Here is a 21,107-nt window from a genome sequence, read left to right on the forward strand (position 1 = left end):
ACTCCAATGCTAAACTTTCTGCATCCTTCACAAGTTTGTCATTGATTGTCTTGAAGTTGTGACAATTTGAGCATACTGATGCAGACCTTGACGATTCATTCCTCACAGATTCTTTGACTTTTACAGCTTTTACTTTCCTTTTCTCATCCTTGATCACCATCTGTTCTTCAATCTTACCAATGAGTTGACAAATTGTCAATTGAGAAAATTCTCTTGAATGTTTCAACTTCAACAAATAATCTTCCCATTCTTCTTGAGGTAAAGCTTTGACAAATTTGTTGACCCATTTATCTGATTCTTTTGTAATATCTAAATCAGACATTGAACTAACAAGATGGATATATCTCTTAATGATACTCTTTGTATTTTCTCCTGGAAAACTCGAAAACGAATCAAATTCTGTCTCTAATTTCCTTATTTTATCCATTGTTTCCTGAGTCATATTAAACACATTGAAACTCATGATTTCTTAACCCGGTTTTTCAAAACACGGCAACAAATAATCGAACTAGTATGAACCAAATATGCGATCCAATAATCTGCCAAATAAGTGATCCAACCAAATGTCCGAATACGCGATCCAACCGATGTTCGAATAAGCGATTCAAAGAACTTGTCTGAAAAAGCGATCCAGATTTTGTTCAAATAGGCGGTTCAAAAATTTGTTGTTCGACCGAATAAGCGATTCCAACAGTTGCCGTAAAAGCGGTTCCCCTCTCTTGATCATATCAGCGATTCGAATTAGTTGACCATTCAAGAGTTTGTCTTTTTGTGAACTTTCATCTCATTGGACCTTATAATGGTGGCTTGTCATTGGGCCATCCATTATTTTGTCTTTAGTGAACTTTCAAGACTTGATGAAAATTATAAACGGCTAACATTGTAATTTTTGAATCATGACATCACTTGTGATGTCACTTAGGTGATGTCACTTGTGATGTCATGCCCGATCGGATCCGCACCGTGACTGAGACTCGACATGAGACGTAGTCGACAGATGACTGCACCAACAGACTCCCCCTCAGATGTTGACGAGTCTTAAGTGTCGAGTCTTCAACGACTTCAGTCTTTAATAGTGAAAGCATCCTCAACTCTTACTCTTCTCTTCTCATCATCACCAACAGACTCTTCACGAACAATCTCTACTCAGATGTCTTCAGACTCCCCCTTTCGATATGCTGGGATCGCAGTCTGGCTTGTTGTAATCACAAATTCTTCAGGTATCGGAACCTGGTTCTTTATCTCTTTGAAACCTGCACATCCTCTACCCAAAAATAAAACTCCCGATGATAATATGAAAATATCTAATGAATCATTCACAGACAGTATACAATCACAGAATGATTTCACAATTTGAAGAACCACTTGGAGATATATATCATTTTTATTTTCAAAAACCAACACACTCTCCCAAACGATTTGTTCATTCATGTTTAGCACTCGGAATTTTGAACATCAACTTTTCAATATCAGTTGTCGAAAATCTTTTTGAATTTTTCAAAAATTTATGCTAAAACACACTGAAAATCTTTTTGGATTTTTGACATAAGAGAAATAAAATGCAGTAAAGAAATATTTACAAACGATATTTTTGTGAGTTCGTGTAAGAGAATCATATCAGCTTATGAGACAAGTCACCAACACCGTTAAGCTTCATTTCATTTTAAGTTCTAAACAATTCACCTAGATTGTCAGTATATTTGTCCACTTAAATTTTCACACAAAGTTCAACTGTTCAGAGATACGATATTAATGTCTTAGAAACTAAAACTTATCCGTGTGTCCCACTACTTGAATATACTCCCGTATCCAGATCCCAATATTCAGTCTTACAGGTGAGTATACTACAGCTGATATCTGTAAGGGGTTAGGTGCGAAACCGTGAGAGCTCAGGTCAGAACTTCCGTTCAGCAGAGAGATGACGGCTCGACTTTTGGTGGGTCCCCTTTAGAGGATCTTTTTTACAACAGCAATGACTATCAATTTTATTGTTTCATCTATTTGCTGAGGGCGGCGCTTTTTCAAGCATTTGCAGAAAGTATTATCCGGGGACTAGGTCAGTACTTCCATACAGCAGAAGTCCCGGGATAATACCCCAGATATCACTGAGCATAAAGACCTAGTATCTCAGAATAAGGGACCTTTCAAACAAGATTTCAGGGGTTACCTATATATCCAAGTTTGTGTTAACCCACAGAACAAGCAAGTTTGAACTTTAGGTTTATATCTCGTCACAATCTACTAAATGTGAACCAAATGAGCGGTTCACAATCAAATTCAATTTTGACTTACTTAAACTTTGAATTTTGATCCGAAACTTTCAAGGGTTTGTCACGGTACTATTTTGCACAATCTGTGAGAATTTGAACGAATTCCGACCGTGAAATCTTCCCGAATCAGAAAAAGAAGGTGTAGAAGTAAGAAAAAGTGACTAAATCCAGCTGATTTCTGCAGAGAACCTCCTCCTGAGCTCTGATACCAATTGTAGGATCGTATGCTGACCCGAACGAGTCGTTCAGAGGCTTTCTCCTTGGTTTCAGGTGCGGAATAACAAGAAACTAAGGTAGAAACAGCAGGCAAATCACTTTTAACTACTTGTTTATTGATTTCAAACTTTTACAGCTCAAATCTCGCACCGGCAGAACTTCGGCACGATTTCTACTCGACGTTTTTACTGAGATCGCTCATCGGACTATTTATACACATCTGGAACCGCTTATTGGACAGGCCCAATAAGCGGTCCATGCATATGTCACATTAGCGGTCCTACTCGTGTCATATCGGCGGTCCATAAGCTGCTTTGCCGTTCGAGCGGTCCAAACATGTCCGCTCGAGCGGTCCAAACCCTAATGGGCCTAATGAGCGATCCACTAACCTACAACCTATACATTTTGACCATTTCTCGTATTTCAAGCCCAGATCTAATGTTCTAAGACAATGACTCGATACTAGACGTAATCAGCAGATGTAGTGCACCAACAGTTCTTGAAAAGAAGATATGTTATTCAAGAAGCAAATCATCATCTATTTGAGTGATAAGATGTTGGTACCAATTCCGACAAATTGATTTATAAATTATGTAATAAAATTGATATAACATTTCTTTATTAATGAAAATAAAAATATTTCATATATTAATACAAAGTTTGGTTTTCGTGATAAATAATTTGTTTTACTTAAAAATATCTTAAATTAACAATTTAAATTCTAGAATAATATTTTATTAGAAAAATAGAAGAATGTAATTTAAAGTAGGATGAAATTTAATATTAGCTCATTATTCATTTATTTATTTAATTAATATAAGATAAGCTTAGAAGTGAGGCGAGAAAATCATAAAATAAATGCTTAAAATGAATGATAGGTGTCACACATTAATGTTTTATTATATAGTATAGTATAGATATATATTTAGATTGATATAAATAGATTATTCTATTGTAGTAAAAGTTGTTAACGAAGTCTCAATAAATTTAACCCTTTATTTAAAACTTGTAAATGTAGAAATGAAAGTTTTGTAAAATATATTTGATACCAAACTAAACAAAACGTTCAAATATATAGTTAATATCAAGAGTAAATTACAATTTTGGCCCATGTGGTTGTATCACTTTACCCTTTTAGCCAAAAAATGAATCTTTTAACATCTGAGCCCCCAACGTCTTTTTTTCTAACCCTTTTGGCCCCTAACACTAACCTCATCCATTTACTTTTGGGGGCCAAAAGGGTTAGAAAAAAAAACATTAGGGTCTAAAAGAGTTAGAAAAAAATACGCTGAGAGCTAAGATGTTAAACAATTCCTTTTTGTGGCTAAAAGGATAAAAGTGATATAACCACAGGGGCCAAAATCATAATTCACTCTAATATCATATTAGATAACTAAATTTGAATTTGAAGTAAACAGATAAATATACTAGTAATAATTAAACAAAATAATATTTAGTAGGAGGATTATCTATAATTAATTAGAAGAGATTAAATTAAAACAATAATTATCCATAAGACATGACCTAATATGATGACAAGTGTCCTTAAAATGGTTTCTTTTATTATATGGTATATATATGTAGGATCGTGAGACGACCTAACGAGTCGATCAGAAGAGTGCTCAGACTGAATCAGAGGCGGAATTCATTGATTCAGTCTTTGTTTAGCTAGTAAAACACTGGAAATACTATTTACTGTCTCCTGTATATATCAGAATGTGATTACAGGCTTGGAGACACCTCGACAGCACCTCAGCGTCGGAAAACAGAACTGAACAACTGCTACTGATTCCGCTCAGACTAACCCTATATATACATCTTCTGATTCCGCTTGAACATGATTGTTCATTTCAAGCAGAATAACGAGAAACAATTCGAGCGGAATCATACAATACATCTCGAGCGGAATCAGAATAACATGTGATTTCGCTTGAACATGACCTAGTGTCATTTCAAGCGGAATCACCCCTAATTCTCACTTTTTCGATTTCTGTGCACTATACAATCAGTTCTAAACTAAGACTCGAACGAAGATGAAGTCGACGGACAACTGCACCAACAGACTCCCCCTTGAATGTTGACGGAATCTTCAGTGAGAGTCTTCAACATGACGACTCTTCAATCTTGATCGGTCTTCTTCAAGAACTTTTCCTGGAATCATGTACCCGGATCTTTCTCTGGCTCTAACTCTTGTCAAACTCCCCCTTTCACCAAGCTGGGATCACTGTCTGGAATTTGTTATCACCTTTGAAATTACATCCTGGCTTTTTCTCTGATTAAGCTCTTCTCAGGTTCTGATGCATCTCCTGGCTTTCCGTAGCAACTGGACCAGAAACCTTTCTATTTCCTACACAATTCAAACACTCATAAACAACTTTTTCTCATTTAAGAACTTATCAAAAAAAATTTGAAACATTCTAAATTCTGATTCAAATTAATGAATCATCTAAACATTTCAAAATTTTCAATTCAAACACTTTATCCAAACCATTAGTTCGTCATGTTTAGCCTTTAAAATTTTGAAATTCAGCTCTTCATCATCAGTCGTCGAAAATCTTTTTGGATTTTTTAATATTAAATGCAGAAATGAAATATGTACAAACAGTATTTTTGTGAGTTTGCGAAAGAGGATCACATCGGTTTTGAGATACATCACAAGCATCGTTAAGCTTGATTTCATTTTCAGTTCTAAACGATTCACATAGATTGACGATATTGTTGTCCACTTAAACTCAATCTAAAAACTTTTGAAATTCTTACTGATACGTTTAGGTATATTAATTACGCACTAAGTTCTTATGGACCCCACAATCTTAGCATATCCCCTCATCATGCAATACACTGACTCAAATAATGCCTTTAAACTTTGATCAACTGTGATTTGTGCAAAAACAACGCAGAATGTTTAAACATTAACAATCAGGTCGATACTTCCGTATACGCAAAGAAAGTCCAATGTTTAAACAAAATAAGAAAAATAAAAATAAGTTGAAATTGTTTAGGCTTTAACCATCAGGTCGATACTTCCGTATACGCAGAGGTGATCCATAGCTTAAACGAAACACCAAAGAAAATAAAGCAGAACGTTTAGGCAATAACATCCAGGTCGATACTCACGTATACGCAGAGGATGTCCAATGCTTAAACAAAATAAAGAAATAAAACAAGTTTAAGTCTTTGCAAAAGAAATACACAATCACAGTGTCATTTTTAGCAAAGTTGTGAAAGCTAACAAATTTAACCAGTTTTTATGCTTTTGGCATTCAGCGATTACTGAGCAGGCACACAATCAAGAAGGACAAAACTAAGTACTATGCTTTTAATCATATTTCCTACTAGAACTAGGCCTTTTCATTTATGTTTGTATCGTTATCGCAAATCTACTAGTCTAGCTGAGCCTACCGTCACATCTTTAGTGAGATTGTTTATCGCTTTTGACATTACATTTCTTTAGCATGCTGTGATAGTCTACTGATTTTCTATCATTTCCTCTTGTCTCAACAAAACTCATTTTTTTTTAATTTTTTAATGTTTTTGACTTTTTCAAATTTTCTAATTTTTTTTAAATTTTTACCCCCCCTAAAATCAAAATATATCTCAATTTTGATTTTCTGGGAAAATTTGAAATAAACTGTACAAACTTGACAACTTGATGAGAATCACATCAATTCTCCATCCATTTGGCATAAACAATCAGAACTCCCCCTCATAACAAACTATTTTCCCATTGTGATCTCAAAACACTTAAGTTTGTTTTAATCAAAATGGTTTTTCCGGAAAATATTAGTTTGTTTACCAACCACTTGTAGGTTCGGGGTCACTTCATCACTTTGTTCTCCTCAAACACATGAAAGATTTATCATTTTCGATTTTAAATCTTAACACCACTTGTAGAAAATCAAGTACAATTTAATGTCCTTGATTAACCACTTGTCAGTCGAAATATCACCGAAGTGAATTTCTCAAGAAATGTGCCGATTCATGTTCCATGCTTACCAACCTAGGAACTCCGGCAAGTCAGGTTTTTCTATTTGAAAAGTTTCACCCAAGCCTGACTGTTCTTGGGTGATTTTGAATTCTTGTTCAACAATGGTGGAAAATTTGCATCATCCAATGTTAGACCTGAATTCTCATTTTTTACCTTAACAAATGGCTCTTCTGGCTTTACCATACCAGATTCATTGCCTGAACATGGCTCCTTTGACTTTGACGAGTCAAGATCATTGCCAACAACTGGCTCTTTTGTTTCCGAGGAAACAAATTCATCGCCAGGAATTGAAAACTTCACTTTCTTTGTTTTGTTAATCTTTTGATTAACAACTTTCTCTTTCTTCAGGATTCCTTTCTCTTCTGTCATCAGATTTGTATCTGATGAATCTGTTTTGCTAGACTTATCATTCTTTGTGGAGCAAGACGATTTATCAGAACTGCTGTTTGGTTTTCCTGATGTACCCGAGGACAAAATCCTTTCGAGATATTCTCTCGCCTTCTTCCTTTTCTTCCTCAGTCTATCTTTCTGCCCTTGTGAAAGCTTAACTTTCTTTTCTTGAACTTTTTGTTCTTTGGGTTTGACACTGACTGGTTTCTTTACCATTTTCTGAGATTCAGCCCTCGATCTTCCCTTTGATCTCATCGGGCAATCTCTGGCAATGTGGCCTATGATATTGCAGTTAAAACATCTCCTCGTCTCAAAACTCCAACTTTGGCAGTTAACAGCAATGTGACCTTGATAACCCCATCGGTAGCTCACTCTGTTATCGTACCAATCACCGTTTTCAGTCCAAACATTCAGATCATAGCACTGTCTGGCTTGATAATAGTCATTTCTCCTCCTGAAAGCTAGATTTGACTTTGAAGCACTGTGGTCAAACCTGCACCACTCATTACCAACTATTTTTGAGTTTTGATTTTTTATTTTTTTGTGGTTTTTGATTGCGATTGGATGATTGGTCTGATGAGCTTTTATTTTCTTTTTGAACAATTTTCTCATTTTTAATTTTTTGTTTCTGTTCCGCTTTCTTCTTCAAAGGTTTTTGCTTAGAGCATTCTCCCTTTTCAGTTGATTGCAGAACAGTTTTCTGAAACTTTTCTTTTAATTTCAAAAATAATTTATTTTTCTCAATATTTTCATTTTCATCATCAGATTTCTCATCGCAATCTTCAATTTTGACTTTGTCAAAATTTGTGACATTGTCACTTATTGGAACAGAATTGATCGGTTTTGGACAAGGATGACTCAAAAATTCTGATGAAGTCACAAAACCTTTCAATTTTTTCTCAAGCTCATTAATTTTAGTTCTTGAATTCTCAGCTTCATTTTCAAGCTGAGATATTCTCTCAAGATGAGACTTGAATGTTTTTTCATTTTCAATCTTAATGTTTTCAAAAACAGATTTTTCATTTTCCAAAACATTCATCTGTTCTTGAAATTTTGTTTCATTTGCTTTCAAATTCTTGTTTTCAAGCTTCATCTAGAAATCTTCATTTTCTAAAGATTTCTTTTTGCTTTCAAAAACTTTTTCCTTCTCTTTCAAAACCTTGTTTTCTAATGTCAAACTGTTCAATTCACTTAACAGTTTAACATTTTCAGACTTCAGCTTTTCACAATTTCCCTGCAAAATAAGAATCTGTTTATCATCAGTTTGCTTCTCATCTTTCAACTTCTTAACTTCCAATGTCAAACTTTCCGCATCCTTCAAGAGTTTGCCATTTTCAGTCTCAAGTTTATCACATTTGGAGCACACTGATTCAGAATTCGAAGATTCAATCTTCACAGGTTCTTCATATTTTGGAGCTTCTTCTTCCTTTGTCTGGAATGTTCCTGCACAAAAAATTTTAACGTAATCAAGAGGATTCGCATTCTTATCAATATAACAACCCCTCTTGTTATCGTATTTCATAACATATTTTGCTCTAACACATTCAACAATCCTTTTGATCATTTCATTAACTACATCTAAACTCATATCCACTAGATGTTTTTCCAATTCCTTTATCAAATCTTTCCTTTTCTTTCCATTTTCAAACTCATGAGTTTTAAGTTTACTGATGAAACCTTTTAGATGTAATTTTGAAACATTTGAATCCTTTCTTAAATTTTTCAAACATTCACTCCATTCAATAGGTAATGCATCTGCAAACTTTGTTATTTTTTCAGCATCTGATAAGAAAATCTCATGATTTTTTAGGTAACCTAGTAAAACATTATATCGGTTTTCTAGATCATCCAATGTTTCATTTTTCAAGCACACAAAATATTTAAACCTTTTTACCCAAACATCCTTTTCACATTTCTATAACTCTCATCTATAAGTCCTCGATTCCAATCATTAAATCTCTCAAAATAATAATTTTCATTTTCATCAAACATCATTGCCATTATCCACATCAAACCCGACAAATTTCACACAAAATACGCTTTCAAGCGAAATAGGATTTAAAGCAAAATCTGAGTTTTAAAATTCAAGCGAAATCAACTTTTAACTTTCAAGCGAAATCTGCTGTTATGTGTTTCAAGCGAAATCACACTTTTATCTTTCAAGCGAAATTAGAGTGATGATTTCAAGCGGAACTCCAACTCAAGCGAAATCAAGTGTCACTCGAGCGGAATCAGATCTTTTTAAGCGAAATGTCTTATTTCGCTTGAAATCACCAAGATTTTTCAAGCAAAATCTCACTGATTTGTTCAAGCGAAATCAGGTCGAAGGTCAAATTTTCCACTTTTTAAGCTGAATTTTAACTTGAAATTTTCACGGGTTTGTTAAATTGTAGTTTTACACATTCTGTGAAAATTTGGGGCAAAACCGTTAAAGTGGCCAAACCACAGGGAGCAAAACGGAAGTTTACTCTTATTATTATTATTATTATTATTATTATTATTATTATTATTATTATTATTATTATTATTATTATTATTATTATTATTATTATTGTTGTTGTTGTTGTTATTGTTAATATTATTATTATTATTATTATTATTATTATTATTATTATTATTATTATTATTATTATTATTATTATTATTATTATTATTATTAATATATGGTATGTATTCGAGGGGTTAACACAAGTGTAAGGTTGGATTTACATAAAAGTTTTCTTTTCTCATGTTTAACAAGCTGCGACACGTAAAAGTATTTCGTTGCAACAAACGAGTAATATAGCTAGTTTAATTACACAACAAAACATAGAACTATAAACTTTTGCATTATGTTCTTTAATTAGACTGTGGTGCCACCTCACCATCCCAAACCCTTCCCCGGCACCACACCTCATAGTCTGAGGTGTTAAAATAACTTTATTTTACCTAACATTTTTAAGGCTTCATAACTAAAAAACTATTATTTATAACATTAATATTACCAGCAATGAAAAAGAAATATCATAAGAGAGTTGATGAATTTATTGGCCATGAACATTCAATACAAAAAACAACACAATACAAGTTACATGGTGCCTTCTCAAAACTTGTCATGAAGCTTTAAAGCAGCAAGAACAATAAGAAGAAGATATGCTATGCTACCAGCAAAGGAAAGAAAAACAGCTATGGCTACCTGGTGGCAAAATTTACCGAACACATTACACACCTTGTCCCAATTCACATGTGAGTTGCCATTGTAGCCGATCAAACCGACTGAACCGGTTGCTCCGATTGCGGAAAACAGTAGTGCCACCATCACTATGTCTAAAACAGTTACCATCAATGACACAAGCTTATTTTTGCCTCTTGTTACCAATATGACAATCAAAGATGTTGCTCCGTATGAGCATGCAATTGCATTTGCAATCACAAAATACCTGCCACATGAAATTGGAGTCTTAGATCAGAGTTCGTATATAATCGACTGTGTTTAATAATTCTGTAACAAAATTGAGATCTGGAATCAAAACGGATCGTTAAAGCAAGAAGAAAGTTAGGGTTATTTCTTGGGGCGTAAACGAGCCAAGCCGCTCTTAAACTACTCAAAATCATCTCATTAAAAGCTCAATTCGAGTTTGGCTTAATTAAATGAGCTAGTGCGCAAGCTCAAGTCCAAAAAATAAGTTTGTAATAAAACCACAAGCTTCACTTAGCAACCCTAAACCAACCTGTATTTATATAACTATACATTTAAGAGAAAAGTGCCCGGATAGTCTCTGTGGTTTGCTCATTTTTCACCTATAGTCCCCGACTTTCTAAAATTACACCTATAGTCCCCATTTTTTTCAATTTCGTTCTCGGATAGTCCCTGGCGCGTAACTTCGTTAGTTTTTGGTGTTAGGTGCGTGTGAAATGACTATAACACCCTTATTATTTCTTTAAATATAAAATCCTAACCCCCACCCTCTACCCCATTTCTTCTTCATCTCTAGTCAAACCACCAGCACCACCGCCACTTCTGCCCAGATTCCAGCGAACCCATAACTTCCGGCGCCTCAGAAAACCACCACCATACACCTCTCCGGCGAACCCCACAATTCCGGCGAGCAGGTTCGGCCGGTGCCCGGTCATCATCTTCAGATGGTTTCAAACACTACCACCACCATCATCATCATCATCTCAGCTGCCACAGGTTACCGGAGTGAGTAGTGACCACAGGTTACTGGCCAAAGATATCGGAAGTTGTACGGATGCTGGAAGGTGATGGGCTGACAGAGAGATGGGAAGCTTCACAGGGGATTTAAGTCCGCCGGAAAGTACAGAACGTCGGAGCTATCGTCGTCGGAATGATACTCTGATCTCACTGATGACTCTTCGTTATTTAGCCAAGCCATATAACTCTCCGGCCTAAGATGAAATTTCAAGTGTATTTAGTTTTGTTTATATGATTTAATGATTTTGTTTATTAGTTTTGAATTGATTTATTTGTACATAAATTCTTTCAAGAAAAGCAAGAACTGAAAAAGAGAAAAGGTGGGGAGTGGTGCTGGGTGGAAGAAAAACGGAGAAGAAGCACATAGTATATTTAAATAGATTATAAGGTGGGTTCCACTTTCTGATATTTAAATGGATAATTAATAATATTTTTTTTATTAGCAAGAGTATTTTGCTAATTTCATACCCACTTAACTGGACAAACTAACCCCTATCTACGTTAGGCACTATCCGGGAACGAAATTGCAAAAATTGGGGGACTATAGCTGTAATTTTAGAAAGTGGGGACTAAAGATGAAAAATAGTCAAACCACAGGGACAATTCGAGGATTTTTCTCTATATTTAATTTACTATATGTATATATTAACTCTTAATATTATATATATATATATATATAATATATATATAATATATATATATATATATATATATATATATATATATATATATATATATATATATATATATATATTACGAGTAAGGTTAACATACAAAAAGCCTTATCATACATCACGTAGCAGACAATGGTAACCGTTGGATCAGGGGTATAATCACGCATGAGACCACATAATCACGCATGGGACCACATAATCACTCATGGGACCACATAATCACGCATGGGACTATAATCACGCACGTTCTATGATAATAACGCACGTTATATTTTTTGTCATGTATCTTAATGTAGGTTAAGCCTTGAAGTACATTATACTTTCTCTATTTATTACAATATAACACAAAGATCCGTTAGAAACCACCCTTTATTGTGAGTACAAATGTGAATACAACCAACACTACTTAAAAAACACACATTTTTTTTTTTGGTTAAAAATCGTATTGGTATACACATATGTATATAGTCAATTTTAAACTACATATGTGTAAATTAAGAAAAGATAAGGGAAAATGAGTGGCCTAGATTACTTCTCAAGTTTCTCAATTAATCTATTGCTTCCCACATGATCCTAAAAATGTAGAGAACCAGGAAAAATTCTTAACAATTTATCTTAACATGTTAAAAATCATTTTTTTTAATTTTTTTCGACGCTTTTCTTTATATATACTTTTAGAAGCATTTTTAATAAAAAAAAACAAAAACTAAAAATATAAAAAAACAGTTAAAAAAAGGCTTTACTTTTTTTTTTACAAAAATGAATTTTTTTATTAAAATAGTTTCTACCTATTTTTATAAGGAAAAGCGCGGAAAAAAATTTTAAAAATTGATTTTTAACATGTTAAGTTAATTTTATAAGATATATTTTTTAAATTGTTTTTAACATATTTTTATATTTTTTAGTTTTTTTCATTAAAAATGTTTCTACATGTGTTTATAAGGAAAAACGTCGAAATTTTTTTAGAAAAAAATTGATTTTTAACATGTTAAGTTAAATCTTTAGAAGTGTTTCTCGATTCCCCGCTTTTTTAGTGTTGTCCAATAAAATCTCCTTATATATAAAATAGGCTTCATGCGAAAATCAACTTTAGGACGAGAACCGATATGAAAACAACCAAAATAAACCCAAAAGAAACAATGAAACCCTTCCCCTCCAAAAAAAAAAAAAAAAGTAATTTACCAAAAACCTCCACCGTTTCTGAAAAAGTAACTTGAGCTCGAGTCCCTGTCAATAAACGAGCTGAACTCAAACCCAAGCTCCATTAGATCCGGTGTTTCTTTGGTAATGATCACATAATTCTCGAGTTTAAATAACTTACTGAAACTAAACTAGGAATTTAGGATCTGAAATCAAAAGAGATTTCTGCGAATTGTTGATTTTCAATGATGATGATAATCGTCTTCCTCATTCAAGTTGACATGAGCTGTCGATTTAATGACAATTTACAAAGAGAGAGAGAGAGTTACGTACACAAATGCGGACAATTGATTCCACTTAGCAGTGACAGGGAGGTCTACCGGCGGTAGGGACGTAACGATGGTGAGAGAGACCGTGGTAGTCTGCTTATCAACTCCGAGTAGGACCGCAGCGACCAGAGTCAGTGTGAGTGCTAACAACCTCACAATCAATGCCTTGCTGTTGAAGCTGGACTTTGTGTTCACGATCTTGAGTTCCGTCTCCATACCGCTGTTACTATTGATATGATTAAGAATGCATAGTTCGGATTGCCATGTGAGTATATATAAGCGATCCGTCGCTTGCTGGTAACATTCCGGCTCAGGGTCCCTACCAGACAAAATAACTGTTCATATTATAGTTGTCAATAACCGGATAGGCTGTTGGGTCCATGAGATAATAAATTAGCCGGGTCCAATCGGCAATTGGTTCAACCGTTGATAGGAATGATAACTTGTGAAAAAAAAAGCATTTTAATAATTGGATTCAATAATCATTAGACCATGTGTAGTGGTAAATTGTTATAATGCTCCTACTATGGGCATTATTCGACACGTGTCATCCCAGTCAGTATGGAGCATTATAGCATAAAGTGGTGTAGTGGGGCATTATTCCAATAACGCCATGCAATCATTTCTCAATTATTTTTTTAAATTAATTCATTAAATTAAAAAAAAAATACAATACTTGAAATAAAAAAAAACGAAAAAAAAACAGAAAATAAAAAACAGGAAATAAAAAAAAACCAAAAAAAAAAAAACTTAAAATAATTCATTAAATTAAAAAAATACAATACTAAAAATTTACTTTGGGGCCTAGTGTGTGAAAACAGAAAACAATAAAGTTTAAAACTATAGGGGCCTAAGTGTCAATATCAAAGTTTTAAAACAAAGCCCTTCTTCTTCTTCGTGCATATGACCTGCAAACCCATTTTAAAACAAAGCCCCACATTCCATCTCTCTCTCTAAACCCGCATGTCCTCATTTGATTGGCCATTCAAACACCCTTGAAGCGTTTTAAATAAAACGCCAAATCCATTTTTTTCGAAAAAAACGCCCCAAAATGCCTAGCGTAGTGGGGGGCCGGGCGTTTTCCGTCGTTTTCGGGCGGTATCAGGAGGGAAACACGCCCCAGTACGCTTGATCTTAGTAATGGATCGAACAAAACTTTTGGTTAATTAGTTTGTTAGTCAAATGTGTATTCTTTCAATTAGTTATTCAAGTAGTTATTATGATTATGATTATTATTATTATTATTATTATTATTATTATTATTATTATTATTATTATTATTATTATTATTATTATTATTATTATTATTATTTTATTTTATTTTATTTTATTTTATTTTATTTTATTTTTTAACAAAAGAAACCTTTTTTATATATATATATAGGGTAAGGTTCATGCGAGAACCACCTTTATTGCGAGAACCGCGAGAACCAATGTGAACACAACCTAAAATTGCTAAAAAAACCTAAAAAAAGCCCTAAAAAAACCCAACCCCCACACCCCCCCCCCCAAAAAAAAAAAAAAACCTAACCCCCCCCCCCCCCCCAAGCTAAAATGCTAAAAACTAAACCCCCAAAAAACCTAAAAAATATAAAAAAATAAAAAAAAAATTCTAATTTTTTTTAAATATTTTTTATGTTAAAATCGCTAATTTTAGTAGCCAAAAAAATTAAAGACAAAATTTTTTTTTTTTGGCTACTAATAGTAGCGATTTTTTTATAAAGAATATTAAAAAAAAATTTTGTGTGTTTTTTAGCTATTTTTTGGCATTTTTGGTTGTGTTCACATTGGTTCTCGTGGTTCTCGCAATAAAGGGTGGTTCCTAATGGATCTTTGTTCTATATATATATAGGGGAAGGTTTAAAGGAAAACAAATAGTTATTGTGAAAACTCGAAAACTAATTAAAAAAACCAAAAAAACAAACCATTTTTTTGCATACCAATTTTCGCCACTTTTAGTATATAAAAAAAATTTCAAAAAAAAAAAAAATTTTAGTGCACATGTGTAACACTACACATGTGTAGTACACATACACATGTGTAATACAATTTTTTTTTAAGTTTTTTTATATAAAAACCTTGCGATTTTTTATATAAAAAAATTTTTTTGGTGTGTTTTTTAGGCTTTTTTTAGTTAGTTTTCGAGTTTTCACAATAAAAGTGGTTTTAATTATATATATATATATATATATATATATATATATATATATATAGCAAGGATAAATCGAAAACCCATCTCAATTAAGAAAACCCAAAAAACTGTATATTGCCATTGATTTGATCAGATATATGGTTGCCAATATTTTGGAGAATACTGATTTAATTACTTGTAAATAAAATATCAAAAAAAAGTACTGAAAGGGTATTTTTGGAAAGTGGGGTTTTTGAAGATCAGCCTTAGCATAACTTGTACTGGTATAAGTTAGAATTATTACTGAAAGGTGGAGGTGGTGAAGATTTGGGAAGATGAATAGGGTGGGATGGGTGGTGGGTCCCATATAAATTTTTAAATATTAATTATGTTTCTTTTAACTTTTTAATTATTTATTTAACAGTAAGGGTATTTAGGTCATTTCACACGCACTTAACAATGAAAAATAACTTAGTTAGGAATAAAGGACATAATGTGTAGGGGTTTGCAAACATCGAGTACTTTTTTGTACTTTTTGAAGATAAAGAACACACTTTGCAATCTAGTGTCAACATAAAGGATGAATTTTGTAATTTACTCAATTAATTAATAATTTTAACATCTTTGCGTCCATTGCGTTCCCAAATTCATTATATACCTTTAACAATTCAAACTTTACCATGGCATTCCCAAATTCATTATATATCGTTAACAATTCAAACTTTACATATTTTTAGGCATTTTTGTAGATTTTGCCAGTTGAATTAATCCCATATATGTTATAAAGGTAAATTTCTTAGCATTCATGGCGATTTTAAATTCATTATAATTTATTAGTAATTCAAAAGATTACAACTAAGATGAAATAAAACCAAACTAATAGTATTATGTGGATGGTATTACATCAGAGATGTACCCATCGCTTTGTTCATCACTTTCTTCAGACTCATCATCATCATCATCGTCATCATCATCATCATCATCATCATCTTGTGCATTGGCGTATAACACCATAATCCTGTCTCGTCTTTGTTGCATCTTATACCTAAATATCATCACAACCCTTGATCTTGCATCGTTTGAAGGTGCTAAATTTCAGAGTTGTTCAAGAAGATGTAGTATATTTGTGTTCAGTATTTTGTCCATCGTCAATAAATAATCCACCCCGTGTTGATAAGTCATATTCACCGTTCTTGATTGTTCATCCAAACTCCAATTGGAAACTTTTGTGTCACACCCCGATAAATCGATTGCATCAGAGCCGGGTGTGATCCGAATGGTATCTTCATTGCACAGCGGAAGTATTTGAGCTAAGTCTTCTAGAAAATGGACGCCTGCTAGGTACCCGAATCCCCATAGGTTATCCTATTCCAACCGTTCCGTAGTTTTGAAAATGACCTGAGAAAGAAACATGCGAAAAATCAACATAAAGTTGGCGACTTCATAGTTTGTTTGAAAAAGATTTAAAACAAATCTTTTTGATAACCGGTTTAAAAGTTGTTGAGAAAACATAATAAAATCATTTTTCTTGGCATGTCATATGAAAACTGTGAGTCTAGACCACGAGAGGCTTTGTGCATTGCACGAGTGAGAATGGGCCGAGCCCAAAAGAGTCTTTGTAAGCAGGACCAACACGTCCTCTTACTTGTACATAAGTTGAAAAATGTCACCAAGTTTGTAAACTCATGTGTTTGTGAGCTTGCATCAAATGAATCTTAAAAATATTTGAAAATTCGTATATGAGAATGCGGTATGTAAAGCGTCTATGAACTTGATAATCATTAATGTGTAGCTAAGACATTAATATGTGTGACGACATAGGAAGCACACAACCCTAGACGATTTCCTCTGGTCCACCCTGTTGGGATAACAAAAATCACTACATGCGGCCACACAAGGACCCATGAATAGGGCTCGCTACACCCGATAGATCTACCACTCTTGTTCCTCGGTCTTATACAAGATTAAAGGTGCTTAAGAGAGACCCTATTCACACATGATCTAATATTTTATTCCATAGCTAAACCATACCATCAAAAACTTGTATTTTCCCCCGAGAGTTATAAAACCGAAAACATTTAAGAGAGAAGGGGGACATGAATTCACTGGGTTGTCCCATTGTTCGTACACAGACTGACCCAGTCCCGTTGTTGTAACTACGACAGTCCCGTCACTAGTCATGAAAACCATGCACGTTTCGAAAATACGCGTGTGTTTTATAAAACCGGTATGTTTAACATGAACTTTTCGTAAACCATTTAAGTTCACTGAAATTATACTACAAAATGACTTAGAAATATGAGTTTCCGTTCATTGAAATATAGTTTGCTTTTGCAAAAACTTGCATGTCTTTCCGCCCCTGAAAACATTTATAAAAATGTAAAACCGTACAAAGTGGGGGTTATGAACTCACATCGATATCCTTGTGCAAAGCTAGCTAAATGTCACACCCCGATAAACCAGAGCTTGGCGTGACTGGACCGGTATCTTCATTGCACAGCGGAAGTGTTTGAGCTAAGACTTCTAGAAATTGAACACTACTAAGTACTTGAATTCCCATAGGTTCTCCTATTCCAACCGTTCCATAGTTTTGAAAATGCCACCTGAGAAAGAACATGCGAAAAAGTCAACATAAAGTTGAGTGAGTTTATAGTTTGTTTTGAAAAGATTTAAAATAAATCTTTTTGATAACCGATTTAAAAGTTGTGGAGAAAACATAATAGGATCATTTTTCTCGATATATCATATGAAAACTGTGAGTCTATGTGACACCTGTGTCACTTCAACCATCAAACAAACGCCAAACCAATGAAATATTGTATTTCATACTTTGGACTTGTATAAATATGTGTATCGTTTGCACATATCAACTCTTGTTCGATTTCAAGCTCTACATCGCTTTCTGGGGAGTTATACGCAAACTGGTGCGTAAACATACTCAGTTTAATGCGACAAATACTCCGGAACAGCAACATATACTTAACATACCTCAAATAACCTTTACATAACTTAGAAATAAGTTTTGAAGGCTTTGGAATGGCAAAAACAAGTTAATTCGCTTACAGGGACTAAACTTGACAAACTGCGAAAGTATGCCAATTTGAACTGTAACGAACATTCCGGAACATGTCCATAAGTTAGACATACCATAAATATCCTTTACATAGCTTAGGAATAGGCTTTGAGGGGTTTGGTATGCTAAAACAAACTTTTGGATCATTCAGGGGCTAAAAGTGTCAAAAAGTGCACAAGTTTGCACTTTCGCGCATAACTTACGTTCTGAATACATCCGGACATCCAAAAATTTATGTAAGCATCCTTATATTATGCCTTAGTGTATGGCATGAGAAAAATCCATTCGTCGCACAATTTGGATCGTCTTTCGCGCTTATGCGCATTCTGTCGTAATTAACCGAACATCGCGACCGTACGGCCAAACGAACCGACATCCGGGATATTTTTGAGCACATTTTAAGTTCCCTATACTTTAACATCATTTTAGAGCTTTGAAATGGGGTTAACGGGGCTTAAACGTGTCAAAAATGCATCAAATACCAAGTTTTGGAGCTGCAGGGACCAAAACTGTAAAACTACCAAACTAGGGGCTTACGGACCGTAAGCCATAAGCCATACGGTCCGTAAGGAGTCCCCAGTACAGCAGATTCATTGAACCCACTTGCAGTTGGCCTTTCGTTCGTTCAAGGGGCAATGCCCTTTCACCCAATCAAGAGCCAAGGGCCATTATTCAGTAACCACAATATTTTGACAAGTGTACGGGCGAGATCGTGGCACGTTATTCAAGAAACGATCCTAACGGCTTTGCCTTTCCTATAAATACCCCCCCCATTCTTGCAAAAACCCACAAGAATCTGATCTAAAAAGCTCTAAGTTGAAGTATTGCTTCATACCTGAGTTTCTTTGATCAAGATTAGCTTTCGGAGATCCTTTGTAAGTGTTCCTTCGTTGTTTTATCGCTTTTCGAGTCCGAAAGTCGAACTATATTTGACTTTCTGCATTGACCAGTTTATGGTCGACGCGAAGTTCGTTGGAACTTCATAACGTGAGCGTGATCACGATGGTTATAGTCCGTAGTGACTATACCTACTGATTACCACGTTATCTAGGCTCAGTGACGAGTCGTAGTTTCGGCCAAAATGCGCATTCTTGCGTATTTTGTAACCAAACTACTCGTGGGTATCAAAACCGTTTGTTTTGATACCAAACCTGTTTTCTAAACTTAGTTAAGCATGTTCTAACATGCTTAGCTCGTCACTTTTAGTTTAGTGCATACATAGGGTCGTAAGGTAAGCGATCTAAACCATCGCTTATACTTTCGAACCCGACCCATTTGGTTGATCATTAGGATCCGACCAAACACATTAGATGACCATAGCTATAACCTTCCGAGGTTATACCTTGTGGTCACGATGTTAGGCGTTCCAGACGCGTTCTACGCGAACGACGCGTAAGGTAGCATAAGCTACCTAAACGGGTCGTAATGGGTCGCAAGCACTTAGGTTAGGTTTCATTTTAGTATGTAGGCTTTGTTAAACCATATTACACGATTCTCCATACTCGTTTGGTTTACGAACCCGCATACTATCCGATCCTTCCGATTTGGTCCGGTATATTAACATAGCTACCTATTAGGTGCCTTTTGATATCCCGTGCTCTTTAGCATTATCTGGTTATTATACAAGAACTTCAAAGCAATCTCAGGTGAGTACATAGAACCCCATCTTTTACTGTTTTCCAAACTGTATTGGGGTGAAACACATGTGCCTACTTGTTACTTTCATGCTTTCCGGTTTTCACATCATATACTTGCTATGTTCGATAGTACATATATAGTACATGATTTCATTGTGTTTATGCTATGTATGTCCATTGTGTGCATACTTAGTACATCACTTTACATACATTTCATGCTATTTATGCCCATTGTGTGCATATTTAGTACATCACTTTACATACATTTCATGCTATTTATGCCCATTGTGTGCATATTTAGTACATCACTTTACAATACATTTCATGCTATGTATGCCCATTGTGTGCGTACTTAGTACATTGTTTTACATACATTTCATGCTATGTATGCCCATTGTGTGCGTACTTAGTACATTGCTTTACATTACATGCTATGTGTGCCCATTGTGTGCGTACTTAATACATTGATTTACATTACATTTCTGTTGCATATGTTTACTCAGCATATGGACACATTGATTTACATGAACATTTCTGCTGCATATGTTTACTCAGCATATGGGCACATTGATTTACATGAACATTTCTGCTTCGTATGTTTACTTAGCATACTTAGTACAATTGTTTACATCACATGCCTTCATTTTGTTATGACATTTGGTTTGTTTAACATGGGATAATACATTCATTAACATTAGCTACGCCGTTCGTTAGTAGGAAGTGGTACCATAGAAATTGACAACTCCCGTTCATGAAATCCTGGGTTTGATAGGATTGTAAGGAATGACCGAATTCGATATACATAACTTAGATAAACCTTTAATTTGTTTAAGGGTTTATCGCCACAGTCTCAAGGCTTGGATGTATGTATATTTCACAATACCGCATAAATGTTAATATCAATAGAGCATGCATTTTTCCACAGAACATAACGTTGATTTAAACCACGTTTTACTTCAACGACTTGTTTTGTGCATTTTACATATGGTTTAAGTTGATACATTTCGCTTACCATACATGATACATTTTGGGATACACATTACATGATTTACATTGAACATAAA

The 21,107-nt window shown here is 34.3% G+C and overlaps 1 protein-coding gene across 1 annotated transcript; it reads right to left on the minus strand.

Annotated features, from left to right (window-relative positions):
• Positions 1 to 9,865: 9,865 nt before the first annotated feature.
• Positions 9,866 to 13,532, minus strand: LOC110910068 (CASP-like protein 1E2). Its single transcript, XM_022154788.2, has 2 exons — positions 13,207 to 13,532; positions 9,866 to 10,283 (listed from the first exon to the last, which is right to left on the minus strand). The coding sequence occupies exons 1-2, from the start codon at positions 13,416 to 13,418 to the stop codon at positions 9,947 to 9,949; spliced, it is 549 nt and encodes a 182-aa protein (XP_022010480.1). The 5' UTR covers positions 13,419 to 13,532; the 3' UTR covers positions 9,866 to 9,946.
• Between the last annotated feature and the right edge of the window lie 7,575 nt (positions 13,533 to 21,107).

Source organism: Helianthus annuus, chromosome 7 (assembly GCF_002127325.2).
Source record: "Helianthus annuus cultivar XRQ/B chromosome 7, HanXRQr2.0-SUNRISE, whole genome shotgun sequence".
In the NCBI taxonomy this organism is placed as follows: Eukaryota; Viridiplantae; Streptophyta; class Magnoliopsida; order Asterales; family Asteraceae; genus Helianthus; species Helianthus annuus.

Excerpts from the sequence above, each read along its gene's own strand:
- LOC110910068 (XM_022154788.2), bottom strand. The coding sequence starts at position 13,418 with ATGGAGACGGAACTCAAGATCGTGAACACAAAGTCCAGCTTCAACAGC. Across the intron at positions 10,284-13,206 it reads AATCAATTGTCCGCATTTGT|GTATTTTGTGATTGCAAATG; the intron begins GTACGTAACTCT and ends TTCATGTGGCAG.